The sequence below is a fragment of the Seriola aureovittata genome, chromosome 2 (genome assembly GCF_021018895.1).
Source record: "Seriola aureovittata isolate HTS-2021-v1 ecotype China chromosome 2, ASM2101889v1, whole genome shotgun sequence".
Classification (NCBI taxonomy): Eukaryota; Metazoa; Chordata; class Actinopteri; order Carangiformes; family Carangidae; genus Seriola; species Seriola aureovittata.
The window spans coordinates 52,093-69,892 of NC_079365.1; the positions used below are offsets into that span (position 1 = coordinate 52,093).

At 41.4% G+C, this 17,800-nt stretch overlaps 2 protein-coding genes and 1 long non-coding RNA gene across 3 annotated transcripts; 2 read left to right on the forward strand and 1 right to left on the reverse strand.

Annotated features, from left to right (window-relative positions):
- The first annotated feature begins 802 nt into the window (after nt 1–802).
- On the forward strand, nt 803–12,667 carry LOC130184771 (CCN family member 5-like). The gene is made up of 4 exons (XM_056400796.1): nt 803–5,304; nt 8,412–8,660; nt 9,169–9,398; nt 11,970–12,667. The coding sequence occupies exons 1-4, from the start codon at nt 5,106–5,108 to the stop codon at nt 12,255–12,257; spliced, it is 966 nt and encodes a 321-aa protein (XP_056256771.1). The 5' UTR covers nt 803–5,105; the 3' UTR covers nt 12,258–12,667.
- Nucleotides 5,634–6,740, reverse strand: LOC130184780 (uncharacterized). The gene is made up of 2 exons (XR_008830045.1): nt 6,592–6,740; nt 5,634–6,136 (listed from the first exon to the last, which is right to left on the reverse strand). It is a non-coding gene; the product is annotated as an uncharacterized LOC130184780 (long non-coding RNA).
- Nucleotides 12,668–14,767: 2,100 nt separating the features above from the next.
- LOC130184750 (P2Y purinoceptor 1-like) lies at nt 14,768–16,940 on the forward strand. Its single transcript, XM_056400785.1, has 2 exons — nt 14,768–16,467; nt 16,789–16,940. Exon 1 carries the CDS (start codon nt 14,891–14,893, stop codon nt 15,893–15,895), a length of 1,005 nt encoding a protein of 334 aa, XP_056256760.1. The 5' UTR covers nt 14,768–14,890; the 3' UTR covers nt 15,896–16,467; nt 16,789–16,940.
- The last annotated feature ends 860 nt before the right edge of the window (nt 16,941–17,800 follow it).

Here is a 17,800-nt window from a genome sequence, read left to right on the forward strand (position 1 = left end):
TGCTAAAAGAATGTGGACATATGTGATCCAGACCACCTCTGAATGTGGGACCAGATCACCCGAGACGGATGTTAATGCATGGTCTAAACAGGGCCACTGTGACATGTGACTCAATGCATTATGGGACTGTTAGCAGACAGTATTTTCTGCTACACTATATGGAGCATACAGTTCCAATAATGACTTTTTGCACCTTACCTCCATCACTTATGGACGGCTGCAATAGCTTACAGTCAACCTGTGAACAGACTGTTGCACTATCCTCACTCAGCTATGAAGTATTATTTTTTACATTTCTACCAAAATTTATACTTGTTACCAAATAAGATTTATCCACCTCTTTATTATGTAAACTTGTCTTGTGACAGTATAGTTCACCTTACCTTCATCCACAACTGTATTTTATTTTTAATGTGTCACAGGTGATTGTAAATTGCACACATTATTCAATTCATCCTTTTTTACACCTCTCCAGTGGTGTAGAAAAAAACAAAAAACACATTCAGGTTTTTTCTCAATTTGTAATTAATTACATGACTTTCTGTTGGCTTTAATCAACAACAAAAATTATAGAAATGTTTAAATATTGCTGTCGTTCAACAGTGATAATACAGGATCTAGAGATAGATATTAGAGTTTGTGCTTTTCTAATGTGTCTTATGTACTTACCACATTTAATAACAATGAAAACACTAATTCACCAAAGTGACCCGTTAGATTCATCATGAGGCAGATGGTAAATATGAAAAAAACATACTCAGTACAATTAATCACAGTAGGTTTATTTATTAAACATCTTTGTGATGACAGCAATTAAGTTATGAATAAAACCAATGTACATGAGCTGTACTATACTGACAACTGCTTCAAAATCTTAACTATTAATTTTCAATTCACACTAAAGCGTGCATAAGGCGAATATATACATAACAGCAGCACACATCTATTGAGTGTTTCGTTTTGCTCCAGGTTGCAGTTCTGGTGGGTATGTTCAAGCTGTTTCCTACTGAACACCTTTTTGATGTTAAATTGGTAAATACTTTCACCTGTGAAGGTGGTGACTGTGCTAGAGCTGCACAGATTCTGTTCTTAAAATGTTATTACTATCATTTATCAACAACAGTAGATATTAAGTAAAAGGCAAGAAACTGAACCTGTGAATACAGAGGACAGAGAATAATAAACAAAACAAATGTCTAAATAGCTGGTCTGTCCTTTCATCAGAGGAAGCTGAACTGGAAGTGGTCTTCTGGCATTATCATCATCATCACAGCCCATTTCAGAACAAAGGATGTCCATGCAGTTTCCTTTGTCCTTACATGAGGTCCTCATTCTTTTGGCACCAGTCTTTTTGTTTTCAGTGTGGATACCTTTGAATGAATCAAAGACAAATACTTCAGTAGACATGGTAAATCACAGACAATCACACACATATACCAGCTGTCAGAAAAGGTGCATGAATATCTGCTTCAGTTGAGGACTGCTGTGTATTAATTTACAGTATTAAATGACAAACCCCTACGAGATAATGTTCTAGTATACATTGTATATTGTACTCAATACAATACGATACCAGCGAGAGGAGGAGACAGAAAATAAGTTAATGAGATAAACCTGAATGTTTTGCTGCATGTAGGAAAATTCTATCAGCAACTGATTTTTTCTAATAACATTAGAGTGTAACATGAGTGCAAATGTTTGCATGTTTTGGGACCAGGTACGATTAGCATAACAAACACGAAGTTATCAGCTAGCTAGCTAGGTTAGCAAAGTGCATCTGTAATTCACATTAACTTCTTTGGATGTTAACTGTCTCCCGTTCTACGGTAAAAACAAGCTTTTAGTGTCATGGGTTGCCATGACAGACATTTTATGTGTGAGTTTTGTATTATGTTTGTACTTTTAGTTTGGTCGTTTCCTGTTTTATTTTGTAGTAACATTTCTCATGTCTCTTGATTTTTTGACTTCCTGACTTTTTCCTGTTTTCTTCCTTGTTGATCGTCTACCCCGCCCTATGTGTTTCACCTGTGTTCAATCACCCTTGCCTCCCTTGTGTCTATTTAGTCTCTGTGCCCTCCTTAGACTGGGTCAGTTCATTTGTTCATGTCCCCCGTGCTTCTGGTCCCTGTTGAAGTTCCCTGTGTTTCCTCGTGCTTCTGGTACCTGTTCCTGTCCCCTGTTACTTTCCATTTTGGATTTTTAGTAAGTAACTCACTTTTTGTTATTAAAAGACCCTTTTCCACCAACTCCCTTTTTTCGTTGTCTGCATTTGGGTCCAGCCTTACCTCAAACTGTTTAGGGAGCATCATACACATTAAAAAAAAAAAAAAACTTAGAATCAAAGGGCCACTGATGCACCATGGGCATGTGGTGTACGCAGGCAAAAGAGGTGCATTGTCCATGCCAAGTTTATGTGTTTCTTATGGTTTATTTGTCAAAAACAAGCAAGCAAACAAAGAACAAAGAGATCCTCTTACCTGCATGCCTCTCTTGCTCTGGTAAAAAAAAAAAAAAATCATAGGTCCACCCAGGTGCATTCTGGTCCTATACCTGCCATCCTACCTATATAACCTCAGGTGCCCACAGTGTTACCCAATTCATAAGCAAAACAAACACTAGTTACGCAAAAAAAAAAATTAATATGCTAAACAAGGAAATAACTAAACTAAACAAACGACTAGCAAAAGAAATCACTATCAAAAATCTAATCTAAATAAAGCAAACATCTAGAGTAATCAAACAATACTAATTATTAATAAAACAACTAAATACTAACAACAAATAAATAGCTCCTACAGACTGAGTATTTCATGAGAGAAGTTGGTGTTTTTTGAATGAATGTGTATTGGAGCCAGAGTTTTTTGGAGTGTGCCCTCAGCGGCCCTCGGTGCTATTGCACATTAAGACACTTCTGCATTGGCTTCACTTTTCAGCCCCGGAGACTACATCCATTTTAATATACAGTCTATGGTTGTATCAGAGGGTTGGTTGCTCAGGTTGGAGGATTGGACGGGACATGTAGCAGCTGAACAACCAGTTATTTTTCCAGAAATAGATCAAAGAGCTGCAAAGAGACTGAATATTAGATTTAGATTTGAACACCACTCCCTAATTTTCAGGCATGGACCATTGTAACTTTAACTTCAGAAGTATTGAAGATACTGAGAGAAAGGGACAGAGATAAACTTAAAGAAATGAAAGATAAACACCTTACTCATGTTATTCTTTAAAGTAAAATCCAAACAGATCAACAGAGAGATACCACAGATTTGTAAATTAGCATTATACTGAGCTCCTTCTCTTTAGCCATCCCAGCACATGTTGGCTTAGTTAGCACCCTCCAGCTGTGGCAGTGGAAAAGCTTCAGCAGGAATGTGGAGATAGGCCTGGTAGCTTTCAGTCTTCTCCTGGAACTATTTACTTTGCAGTCTGCTGCCTGTGACATCACAACCCAGACTGTATAAATGAATGGAGGCGGTCAGCTTTAATAAATACATCCTCTCCAGAGGAGAAGAAGAAGGAGGTGAGAGTGAACAAACAAAGGAGCACGGGAGATGGGGGTGATGAAGATGGAGAGAAGAGCCACCCAGCTGGTCTGTTCTGTGCTGCTGTGTATCATCACCCAGGTAAGACCTGCCACAGTAGATCCCACCTGTGAAATGACAGGGCATAGTTATTTTACATATTAACTCATTATCTGCAGAGCTAGTTTTCGTCAGTAGCATCAGTGATATAACTACTGAAACAACTTTATCACAATGCCTGCTTTTTGTACATACATCATGACAATGGTTGGGTTGGGGGAGTCCCCTATCTTCTTCATAGTAACAAACAGTGGAGTGTGATTATGGAGGACTGACATAAAGTTTTGGTCAATATAATATGATATAATATAATATATAAAACCACCATTAGGTATTTGTTACTGTGTACATATATGCACCAAGTGGGGATATGAGTTGGAAACCATCAAATTAGGTTTTCTGGGAGATGTGTGGCCCAGTCATAATCAGCTAATTACCATGGAGAAGGAAAAATATATTTTGGGGGATGAACAAGGTTGTGATAAGACTGTTAAGACTGTATATAAGTACAATATGTCTATATGTATGTATATACTGTATATGTGTGTGTGTGTGTGTGTGTGTGTGTGTGTGTGTGTGTGTGTGTGTGAGACCACATCAAGACTGATGTATGAAATGTGTTACTTACTTGAGCCCACACTTAGATAAGAACTAACCAACTATCTAACTGTAATCTTATGTTACAGTAATATGATGATATCATAATCAGTGAGTTTACGGTGGGATTGTCCCATGACACATTCTGACCAGGCCATGATCCGACATGTTGTAGTTTAACACTAGGGTTGTGTAGAGTGGAAAATTCCATCATCAGTGGAAGTGACTGCCTCACACCATGTTGTTCCTATACAAACACTATTACTGTGGCCTTAAATGTGGTCATGTGTTTGTATTTGTAACATGCTACAAACTTTTTCTTTCTTTCTTTCAGCTCTCATTAGTGGCACATGTAGTAGCCTTTGCGTGTATGTAGGTGCGTGTGTGTTGAGCAGCAAAGGAAAACAGATGACACGTCTGTGTATTCATGATAACAGTATGTGGTTACTGTGTGGTAACCGTGTGTCTGTTGTGTGACAGGTTCACCTGACGTGAACACACTTCCTCTTCCTGTGTTCCATTTGATTGTTTCTGAACATACTGTACAAACAGCAGAGAGACAGGCTAACTGTTAAAAATACTATAACACCTGAATAGAGACACAGGTAATCTGGTGCAGATTACTGCTCCCATCCAGTTGGTGTGAGCCACTGAAGAATGATGTTTGAACAGCATCATGTCTTTGCAGAGATTATGTCCTAATTACGCTAAACATGGGAGCAGGTTTCACTGGAACTATTTCTTCAGTAGAAATTAGTTCCAAAGAAATTGTGTGTTGATATCCTTCATATATTCTTTATTTAATGTGACCAGGACCAAACCTAAGTTTAATAGCAGAGGAGACAGTCAACAATCTACTGCCTAACAGTGTAAACAGTGGCTGTTATTTTCATCCTCTCACTCTAGGTGTGGTGCCAGCTGTGTATGGGGCCCTGTCACTGTCCACCAACCATGCCACGCTGCCCCGCCGGCATTCCTCTGATGTTAGACAGCTGTGGCTGCTGCCAGCTGTGTGCCAGGCAGGAGGGTGAGGCCTGCACCGACCGGCTGCCCTGTGACACCCAGAGAGGGCTGCAGTGTGACTACAGCGCCAGCTTCCCCGGCGGACCAGGACAGTGTGTCGGTGCGGTCACAACACATTCCAACTAAAACACTTTTTCAACTAATCCTGACAAAACTGCAACTGCTACTCCAACTACTACAGCACCTGTTTCTATGTCTTTATTGTTACATTTCAATCACAAAGCCAGAGAGCTTTGTTAAAGGTATAATGTTCAAGATTGTGCTAGTTGATCCACCTCCACAGGTTGCAGCATTTCACCTCTTCACCCCTGTCCAGTTAATCATGTTATTATTTTCCCCATGTTCCGTATAATTTATTATTTATATGTGCATTTATTCTTGATAGTTAAAATTGTTGATAGCACTGACACAAATTAAGAGTACTTGTAATACAAACAGTGTGTTTTTATTTACCTATAAAAATATGAAGGCAAGGGAATACTGCATGACACAAGGGTGTCAGGATATAGCAGCATGAGGAAGGGATGATGACATCATCACAAAAGCAGAAACACGTAAATAAAGTTAATTGCCAGGTAGGTTTTTACTTACAAAATATTTGGCTTGGTGTTTGGTGCAGTATCCAATAAACATATTAACAGGAAATAACAATAAAAAGGTAAAATACTGCAACAGCCAAAAAGATAAATATACATAGATACACATATTCAAAAAATAAATCAATGAAAAAAAACTATGCACAAAAGTGTTGACGAAACTCCTTCTGAGCAGGATGTATAAAAGATCACAGTATAGACAATATCTGTTCTGTGCAGGGATAATACGCCAACGTGTTACTGTAATGTGGTTGTTGATGGTTGATGAGGCCAGATGCAGAAGAAAAGGCAGGGTGCTGGCCCATCACTGGGGATGATTGGACAGAAATTCTGGTCCTGATACAGACAAACGTGATAGGACATTAGTTCTTTAGATCATACAAGTTCTTTATATTCAAACATGTTAGGTCGGTTGTGTGTGTATATAATAAATATTAAGGATAGATATGAATATGCTAAGATAAATACAGTACTAGGCGGTGGATCCTGAACCTGCTGGTTTCTTGATCGAACAGTCTCTTTGTCTTACTTGTAAAAAAGTTACTGACGCATCTAGCTGGACAACAGCCACAAGAACAGGCTAAATTCTACTAAATCACTAAAAGATCAACATTATACATTTATGCCACTTGAAGTGTTTGTCAGTACGGTTTGTAAATTGCACTAATGATACTTTTCGCTACAGACCGACATTAGATGTTACGCACCAGTCTAAAAGAAGAGCTAATCTCCTTACTCGCCTAGAGCTGTGGAAAAACACACCAGCATTCACCCGTGTTTTGCTTCTTTACCGTTGAACGTGGTTTTTTGTCGGAGCGGTTTTTCGGGATGGAGATAAAGATTGCTTTCTAGGCACTTCAGACATCTCTGCGTTTCTGTGATACTCGTCGGCAGCTTTTTGTTTTTAGTCGGGGGCTGTAGCCTAACTTCCTGCTGAGGAAGAAGCTCTTCTTCTCAGTGGGACTGAGGGCAGACTAGACGCTACACTGACTCACACAGCTTCTAGTGTGTCTAGGTGGTATTACAACACGGTCCGAGACTCGGCTAGTTCGTTAGCATGCTCGTTTCAGTAGATATCTCTGAAATACAATAGATGGAGATCTTAGTCTGACATCATCAATGTAGGTCCTTCACATACTATTGATGGTGTTAGTTCGTTTTTTGAACATTTTAAAGCCCTAATGCCTGACTATCTTCCACAGCTCCAGAACTAATTTGAATGGAATATGTTTTCATCGGATGGACATTGGAGTCTGTGGACTCCTTTGTGGTTGTTGTTGTTGTTGTTGTTTCCATCTGTTGCACAATAAAAACGCTTTTTGACCAGTTTACCACAGTACATCTCAAGATCAAACACAGTTATCAGAAGTAAGACTTTTCTTGATGGATTTGTAAACACAAAACCAACATTTAAAACAAAATCGTTTTTCAGACTATTGGCTGAACAAGAAAAATGATGCACACATATATTAGATGGTAATTTAAAGTGATACATGTCATTGTTTGATGTGTAATGCAAAAAATAGAAAGTGATATTATTAATATATTGATAAATGATAAGAAATCACTTTGATATTATTGGGTGTGAAAATAAATTCTTGACCTTGAAAAGGAAACAGAATCATAACCTGGTTAACTGGAGGGAGGCACAACCTGAGGTTACTATAGCTGTTAACAGTACTACTGCTGCTACACAACTACTGAGTGTTGGCAAACTACCAGTGCTACTAATGCTACACAAATACTGAGTGTTAGCATGCTTCCAGTACTACTGCTGCTACACAACTACTGTGTGTTAGCATGCTTCCAGTACTACTGCCGCTACACACGGTTTTTACCGCTTACAAGCCAGCCATTACATCAAATTTCACCTTTGCAATAGAAAATACTGTTAACCGAATTCTTTAATAAATGAGAACTTAATCAGCTGAGATCAGCTGAGTGAGCCCAGGCCACAACCTGTACTGTACTGTACTGAAGAATAGACCAGAGAAAGGAGACCTCTCTGTTGAAGAGCTAAGTTAGCAAAGAACAAATAGCAAATGACAAGTCAACATATGATTTCCCTGAGAGTAGAGATCAGTAGGAATAGCTTACAGGCTCATTGATTTTGTACAAGCCCTCTACAATCCCACAGCATGTGTAAGATTAATGGAACATTACACAGACGAAAGCAATTTTGGAAGGCACATACAAATAATGTTTGATTTTTGACTAACAGCTGCACCTCTGCTATCACTACTACTGTTTTCTAATCATGACACTCATTCATTATGATAAGAACACCGGGTTTTGCCTTTCTACTCTAATTTACGTAACGCTGTAGATAACCCTTCATCCTGTTCTTCATGTCAGACATGTTGAAGGAAGAAGTGCACCACTCATTTTTGTGCTGATGAATGATGTTTTTCATCATTCGGATGATTGATAAAATGACTCAGTTCCTGACTACACCCCTCCTCTGCAACACATACCTGAGAATTTCTTGCTAACGCTCTTACAGTAATAGATGAGATCACCATCTTCCAGCAGATTATTTGTCTGCACATGCTTCACATAACTTACCCAGATAACACCCTCCTCTCTCCCCCTCTCTTTCTTCTGCGATCAGGTCGGAACGAGCTGGGCTGTGAGGTAAATGGCAGGAGGCTGGAGGAGGGACAGGTATTTCAGCCTTCCTGCGCCCAGCTCTGCCACTGCCTGGGAGGGGGCGTGACCTGCGTACCACTGTGCAGCGATGATCTGCAGGGACCTGCTGATAAATGCCCCAACCGTCAGCTGGTGAGACTGCCAGGGCGCTGCTGCAAAGAGTGGGTGTGTGACGGCACAGACAACAGCATTTCCTCAAATCCATCAGCAGGTAATGAGGCTGGTGACCTGAGAGACAAAACAAAGATTGCTGGAATCACATGTCAACATGTTAGTCTGCTCAGGTCATCAGAATCATAATTTGTCAGTCTGTTAGGGCTCATGACTCATGTGAAAGAAAAAAGCATCAAATTCAGCTATTTTGAAGACTGAGGCATTTTCATTTCACTTCTTCCAGGATTTTGAGCATTTGGATGATTGCCAGTTAATTCCTGTGAGGCTTTTTGCCTTCAGGTCCACATGGAGACAAGCTCAGCCAGCACGATGGTTCAGGTTGCTTTCGGGTTGTTTTTCAAAACTGAAGAGGTGTCAGGAAGATTAAACATCTGTGAGCAATATTCTTAGCAGACTAACCTCATCTGAGCAGCAGTTTATAAAATGTCTGACTGTGTATGTGCTGAATTTTCTGACCCATGAGCTCTCATCAAACACACCTACTTCAAACAGCTTTCAGCCTGATGCACACACACAATACTTTCCACTCTGGCATTTCTTTCCAGCAGAGCAGGCGCATCAGGACCACGGGGGTGGGCTGTCTGGCCTGCCGTTAGGCTCCATCTCCAACTGCATCGAGTGGACCTCAGACTGGAGCCCCTGTTCCCACAGCTGCGGCCCAGGTGTCTCCACCCGCACAACCAACAGGAACCGGGCCTGTCTCCTGCGGACTGAGACCAGACTGTGCCAGGTCAGGCCATGCCAGACTCTGCTTGGGCTCCAAAGGCTGCAACTGGTCAGTATAATCAACACGTTACTATAGTCCCAGTGATCAAACTCATAAGACATTTCTCAGTAAAGTTCCCAACAACATGTGCACACTTTATACAAATACTGAGGTGACATACTGTGTTTCTGAGCCTCTGTGCATCCACATGGATTTAACTTTAACTATGTGGAACTCAGAAATGTCCAATTTAAACAGACACTGTAAAAGAAATACATATATAAATGAAAGAGTGCCAAATGGGTGATGTATTTTTGTAGGCCAACCCAGATGTTAGCATCACACCTGTGACAAACAAGAGTTTATGATATTGACAGGTTTTGTTCAACACATCATCTTCAATAATAAACACCATTTTATGATGTTTGAAGCCTGAATACAATCAGCAGAAGTAAAAAGCTAATGTTAGGCTATAAACCAACTACACCCCGGTCACATGACTTCAACGTCACCACCACTAAATTTCAGCTTGTATTTTGAGCCTTTCCTCTGACAGAGTTAGTGATAGTTTGTATAAACACAAGTCTGTAAAGGTGGACTGGTGAGTAGATCAGTTTTGAAGTTCAACGTGATGATGTTTAACGTCCCCGACCACCTCTGTAGTCTCATGTATACATTTGTTAGGAACTGAGACATAAAAGCTTCAAGAAATCAGGACTAGGGTATTTACTGACTGATTTTTTGTTGGAGAATAAAATGTTAATATGTCTTCAGTTTGTGTTTAACAACAGTCCAACATGTTGCCAAGGCGAAGGGAGCTGCGCTTTTGCTTTGGCGGGCACAGATGCTGACGTCAGGCCGTCTCATTTCGGTGGACCTTCGTGGCCTACTACAGTCATGCTCAAAAATATTGGCACCCCTGCACTTCTTTCAGATAATGCACCATATCTTCCAGAAAACTGTTGCAATTAAAAATGCTTTGTATTCACGTTTATTTCATTTGTTTGCATTGGAACAACAGAAAAAAGCAGAGAAAAAAAGCCAAATCTGATATCCACATATATTGACATATATATTATGATATTCCACACAGAACTCCAAAAATGGACTGGACAAAATTATTGTCACCTTTTCAAGATTGTAAGAAATAATAGGATTTCAAGCAAGTGATGCTCCTTTAATTTGTATCTAAACTCACCAAGTAAAAGCTGCTGGCAATATAGAAATCACACTGGCAAACAGTTTAAATGGAGAAAAGTTGACTCAACCATTGTGTTGTGTGTTTGTGTGTACCACACTGAGCATGGAGAAAAGAAAGAAGAGCAAAGAATTGTCTGAGGACTCGAGAACCAAAATTGTGGAAAAGCATGGACAATCTCAAGCCAAGTCCATCTCCAGAGATCTTAGTGTTCCCGTGTCCACTGTGCGCAATGTCATCAAGAAGTTTACAGCCCATGGCACTGCAGCTAACCTCCCTGTATGTGGACGGAAGAGGAAAATTGATGAAAGATTGCAACGAAGGATTGTTCAAATGGTGGATAAAGAACCTCGATCAACTAACCAAACAAATTCAAGCTGACCTGCAGACACAGGGTACAACAGTGTCAGCTCACACTATCCATCGACGTCTGAATGAAATGGGATGCTATGGTAGGAGACGCAGAAGAACCCCACTGCTGATAAAGACACATAAAAAAGCCTGGAGTTTGCCAAAACTTACCTGAAGATGTCTAAATCCTTCTGGGAGAACGTCCGATGGACAGATGAGAACAAAATATAGCTTTTTGGTAAAGCACATCATTGTTCTGTTTACAGAAAACGAAATGAGATCTTCAAAGAAAAGAACACGGCCCCTATGGTCAAACATGGTGGAGGTTCACAAGATGTTTTGGGGTTGCTTTGGTGCTTCTGGCACTGGATGCCTTGACTGTGTGAAGGGCATCATGAAATCTGAAGACTACCAAAGAATTTTGGAGCTCTATGTGTCAGTGTCAGAAAGCTGGATCTCCGTCAGAGGTCCTGGGTCTTCCAGCAGGACAATGACCCAAATCATACTTCATAAAGTACCCAGAAATGGTTTAAGACAAAATGCTGGAGAGTTCTGAAGTGGCCAGCAATGAGTCCAGATCTAGAGAGAGAGATTTTTAATTGCAACAAATGGTGCATTATCTGAAAGAAGTTTCCGGGGTGCCAGTATTTTTGGCCATCCTCCAAAGGTTTCGTCTGCTGAATTGGGAAACAGCTGTGCCACAGTTCCACTTCTCATCCTCAGCTGGAAGGAGTTAAAAATAAAATTACAGTGTTAAATATTTTTATTTTACGAATGATTTTAATATTTTATTAATGTAGTCATTTATTTAGACAACACAGGTTTATGTCTACTGTTTTATTGTCAACATTTATCTACATTAACATTAGCTTGTCCTAATACAATTACATCACCTGCACTTCACAACAAAAGACAGACAGTTTCTGGGATAACACTGACACTGAAAAGACAAAGATCTTTGGGGAAAATACAGCGAAAGGAAGCACTGCACCTGACCTCTGAAGATCCTACAGGAAGTGACCTCACATCACATGACAGGCAACAAGAGTAACTACATCATTACTGTAATGTTGCCTGTCACTGTGTTTCAGGGGCTGAAGGTGTGTGAGAGCAGCTACAGTTCACCTCTTTCCACTCAGCTTGAACACCAGGGCTGCTGGAGCACCAGAGCCTACCGCCCCAGGTTCTGTGCCTTGACCTGTCCGGAGGCAGTCTGCTGCAGCCCCTCCCACACCAGGACAGTGCAGATGGTCTTCCGCTGCCCCCAGGGTAAGCTCATCCAGCAGCAGGTGATGATGATCGCGTCCTGCTTCTGCAGTATCGCCACCTGCCGCCAATCCCCAGTCACATCCAGCCGGACAGTCCTGCCCTGGCTGTGAGGTCCAGCTCCAGGACTGAGGGGCAGGTCCCATCTGCTGGGAACCAGAGGACAAAGATGATCAGACGGACACACACTGACTAATTATGTGGCAGAGTAGGAAGTTGAGCCAATGTTTCAAAATTATGGAAATTCTACAATCAGGATGTGAAAGTTGACAACAGATGTGAAGACTTGAGAAAGTGTATCCAGACATGCAATTACACAGTTGTGTAAATGTGTTTGAAAGACCACACCAAGGTTTATGTAGTAATCTGTATCTAAATTTAAAATAAGCTACATGTAACTTTTTATCCCATATTATACCATCTCTGTGTTCCTGCACTTCTCGTTTGGCTCCAGAGCTTAGAAAGCAACAGAAAACTACCCAACTCTCATGTTTCAAATCACTTTAAACTGAATTTGTATAAAGCAGTGATGATAAAAATGTTCTTGTTGGTTGATAGTGACTCTTAAACAGATTTTGAAGAGCAGTCAGCTCTGTCTCTTTATCTACACATTGACATGTGTTTAGCTTCAAACATCCACTGAGAAACAGATCAGAACTCAGTCTGTCCTGAGCTACCAGCTGAAGTTTGTTTAACTTGTGTCTAGGTACCTCTGTTGGCTCAACTGTTAATCAAATACAAACATGGAGTACTACTGGGGGGCAGTGTTACGCTACCCAGGTCTGAAGCTCTAAATGTAATATGTTGAGTTTTAGAGTTCTGATTGTTGCACACCTTTCAGCATAGTCTGACTATGGTTCATGGATGAATCTGGTAAGCCCTGAACCCCCCAAGTGGTCTATTCATGATTCTTCAGCATACAGGCTGCAGTCTGGCATCTACAGAATGTGTCAAGTGGAGTTGGGCTGAATCAAGTCGAATATACCAGTCTGTAGTTTTAATCGGACTCAAGCAGTGAGCACACACAGCTACAGTAAGCTGCGGGTAAAACATCAGTCAGTCACGACTTGCTCTGCTCAACAGCATTTCTGATGAATCTGCAAATACTTCATTTTTCTTCTTTTCAATAATCCAATATCAAAGGTCCAACAGTTTAGAGGTAGACTAGAATATTCAGAGCGAGGGAGAGAGAATTCTTTAAAGGTCCATATAGTCTAAAGGTCCATGTGATGTTTGATTATAAAGCAGGTCTAGGTTCTATATTAACTATCAAAGTGCTCAGTCCACAGAGAAAGTCCACAGCCTGTATTCAGAAACTGAGCCTTAAAACTAGCCATCAGGACTTCTGGAACTTTGTGATGTCACAGCAAAGCAGTCACCACTCTCAACCACACCCAAGCTCCGCCCACCTAGACCCACTGTCCAACCTTGCAGGATTTGGGTTCTCTGAGTGTTTCCTGAAATCTGCTATATTTTTATTAGATCACTCAGAAAATGGTCAGGCAATCAGAAGAGAGGCTCTGAGCCTCCCGTCTTCTGATTGACTAGTTTTAACTACAGCTCCAGAAAAAGAAACCTGAGAGAGGAACTATAAAGCAACATTGAAATGATTTTTTGTTCTTAAAACCACAAATATATCTTCTATATAACACTGGAGAATAGGAAAATATGGAGCTTTAATAATAAATGTTGATATGATTTTTGGCTGCAAGACGAGATGTATTTGTGGCTGAAGTTGGATTTTAAGTTTTCACATCTTTATGATATAAATAAAAATAAGGGGTGTGGCGTAGTGGTTTAAGCAGGCGCCCCATGTGTAGAGGCTACAGTCCTCGCTGCAGTCGGCCCCGGTTCGAATCCCGCATCGGACGGCCTTTCCCTGCATGTCATTCCCCCTCTCTCTGCCTCCCCGTTTCCTGTCACTCTCCACTGTGCTGTCCATTAAAGGCATAAAAAGCCCAAAAAATTATAAAAAAATAAATAAATAAATAAAGATAAAAGTAAAATTAATATCTCCAGAAATCAAGACGCAGGTTAGAGGAAGTAAAATGAGCTGCTGAGACCTCGATTTACAGATGTTATTGTTCAGGCACTTCACTACAGACTGTGAAGCTAATAGTGGAGCTTTAGTGGTCATTAGAGGAGGTGCAGTCTATGGTAGTTCACTACTACCCAAGTTTCATTTGCAAATGCTTGGATGCATTTTTTCATTTTCAAAAAGTACTGATTTTATTTCTGTAAAAATCTCATTTATCAAGAGAAGAACTGTTTTTGTTTAAAGAAGAAAACTCTGATCAATTGATAGAAGTGACATTACTCATGGTTTTTATCTATAAATATCTTACTAGATATTTAAATGTTGGTGCTTATAAAGGTTATTACTTAATCAGTGTTTGACAAGAGGGAGTGTCTCTCTCTCTCTTTCTCTCTGTATAGACATATATATATATATATATATATATATATATATGTAGGTATATGACATGTTAATAGCTTAGTCTGTCGTGATCAGGATGATGAATATATCCTGTGATTTGTTCTGTGTAAACGTCTCTGATGTTGATTTGTTGTGTGTCTGAGAGCTGGAGGTGGGCGGGGCTTTTCTTGGTTTCACATTCGCTTCGGTTGTTTGTTAGACGTGCTGGTAGTAGTGTAGTTCCCAGAGGAGATGTGTGCTCCGTAGGAGCCCGCCACTGGCTGCTGTTTTATTTTCCATTCGAATGATAACGTGATTTAAACCCCGGAGATGTCTGGGAACGTGACGCACGGCTCCTGTGGGGGCATCAATCTGAACTTTACGCACAGCTTTCTGCCGCCCGTGTTCGTCACTGTCTTCGTGGTCGGGACGCTGTCCAACATCTGGGGTCTGAGGAGTGTGTGCAGCAGCTGGAAGAACATCGGGAACATCAACATCTTCATGCTAAACCTAGGGGTGGCGGACCTGCTCTACCTGTTCACCCTGCCCTTTCTCGTGCACTATTACGCGCGCAACAGCCACTGGCAGTTCGGCTCGACGTTCTGCAAGGTGAACCGCTTCTGCTTCAACCTCAACCTCTACGGCAGCATCGGCTTCCTAACCTGCATTAGCATCTACAGGTATTTAGGGATTGTGCACCCAATGAGGGTTATGGGGAAGATCTCCAGCCGACACTCGGTGGCCATCAGCGCCATAGTCTGGCTCCTGGTGATCATTCAGATCCTCCCTGACATGTTCTTTGACAAGAACGACCTCAACTCTCCACACTCGTGTTTCGACACTACCTCCAACGACCTGATCAGCCACTACCTGCCTTACAGCATCGGCTGGACCGTCACAGGCTTCGCTGTCCCCCTGGTCATCATTCTGGTCTGTTACGGACACATCGTCGTGGTTCTCGCCAGAAAAGCCAACGTGAACCCGGTGCTGAAGCAGCGGTGTCTGAAGCTGGTGGTGATCCTCGTCATACTCTTCTCCATCTGTTTCATCCCCTACCACGTGTTTCGGAACGTCAACCTGAAAACCAGGATACTGAAACAGAACGGAATCTGCCGCGCAAGTTTCCGTGACATCTACATCGCGCACCAGGTAGGCCGGTGCCTGGCGTGTCTGAACAGCGCCATAAACCCGCTCATTTACATAGTTGGAAACGATGACTTCCTCATGAAGCTTCAGCAGCTCAGCCAGCGGGCTCTGCTGTCTCTGGGCTTTACCCCAAACCCGCGGAACCGGGTCCGGATTCACCGTCGAGAACTCACGTCAGCTCCGACCTGATGAACGGATAAGAAGCTAAATGGGTTCAGCCGAGGTTGCATGTCCCTGCATGTCACGTACCGCCAGAACTTCCACTTTCCCGAGAAGAAACAGTGATGACTGAAAACTGTTGTCAGTCGGTGTTAGGGGTCAGAGGTCATCGGGTCGCTGAGCTGCAGAGAGGAGAGCAGGTATAGACCTGCTGCTGAATCTGTTAAACAGTATAGAATAGACAGAAGCTGCTGCAAGCTCATCTCACCACTGGACTGAATCAGTATTACACAGCTGCTGTTCTATCCTGCGCTCTGTTATTGCATGTGCTTCAGTCCTGAGGTCCTCTGTGCTGAAGGTCCAGCCCTGTGCAGTGCTGCAGAGACTTGTTTATGGCCTTCGCACTGTTACAGGTGAAGTATTTGATCTACTTGGTGGTGGTTTGTATTTTCCATGTTTTATATAACTGAGACTTTTGAACAGAGGCACTTACTCCATTCATCTGTCAGAAAACACACAAGATGCATGCTGGGATATACAGTATGAAGACTTGGTGGATTTTACCACACTGTAAAATATTCATTACCCAACAATCATAACATGTAAGTATTATAATAAATATCTTAAATAAAAGTACAGAAATAATATCAGCAAACTGTCCTCAAGTGTCACATATTAAAGTAGATAAAGAACATTATTAAATGGTGTTACTGGAGCATTGTTATTCATTCATTTACATGTAAGGTGGAGATACGTTTGACTATTACCGTTTGACTTTTTGATTTCATAAATGTATGTACAGTATGTCATTGTTTTCATGTTAACCTCACAGGTGTAGGTTTGTGTGTGGACAGTAGGGACACGTTGCTGACGTGCTATCTCAGATGATCTCTCCATTTTATCTCCTTTGTGTTACCTGTAAGATCTGTGCAGAAACCATCAGGTGAACTGAAGAAGAAAACACCTTCATCATTTTGACAACATGTGTGCTGCAAATACTCACAACACAGTGATGAACCTGACTGGGACTTGTTGGGATGGAGAGAGAGAGAGAGGGAGAGACAGACAGACAGACACAGAGAGAGAGAGCGAGGGGGGGGGGGGGGGATGAGATGCAGCAAAGGGCCATGGATTGAACTCAAACCCGAGCCGCTGCGGTTAAGGCTACGCCTTCATGGTACCTGCTTTACCAGGTGCAAAAAAGCCTGTCATGTTCTGGTTCCTGTTTGTCCCCAAAATATGTGACTGATCTAAAAGCTTCATACACCCGTACTGTATTTTGTAAAGGCAGTCCTGAAAAACAGAACTGAAGTGTAAGGGAAGGTATAAAGTTACTATGGCATAAAGTTTGTCACAGTTTTGCCACCACAGCAGTCAAGGCACAGTAAGACTGTATAGTAAAGTTATTTCAAACATCTGGGGAAATTTTGCAGCAAGTTCAGTTTCATGTCATACCCGTGGTTTCAGGAAAGTGTGGGCCATCCACAACATGCTGTCGTAGCACAGGAGTTCAACCACTTCACTTCTTAGTAACAGTATTGAGCAGCGCCTGCAGCACTGTATTCAGACTTACTGGAAAAGTCATTGTCATTGTTTGGCAGTTATTCTTTGGAACTGCTCATTAATGACGCAGAGTGCACTCAGTTCAAATGAGGCGGCAGCAGGAAATCAAGACCAAGGTCTGAGCCCTGTGAGGATTTCACGTCATAACTTATCAGATCTGTGACCTGCTATGCTCCCAGCTAGGATCCAGGTATAAACAGGAACATATAACACAATAAGGATATGCTTCTGTGTCCAACAATTCCCTGGCCCATTCAACTGCAAACAAAGGCCACAAATAGTCTCTAGTCAGACTGAAGGCAGAAATGTAAGAATTCAAGTAATTAGGAGACATGCACAACTCTTCCTGCCTACTATATGGCAGAAATACAG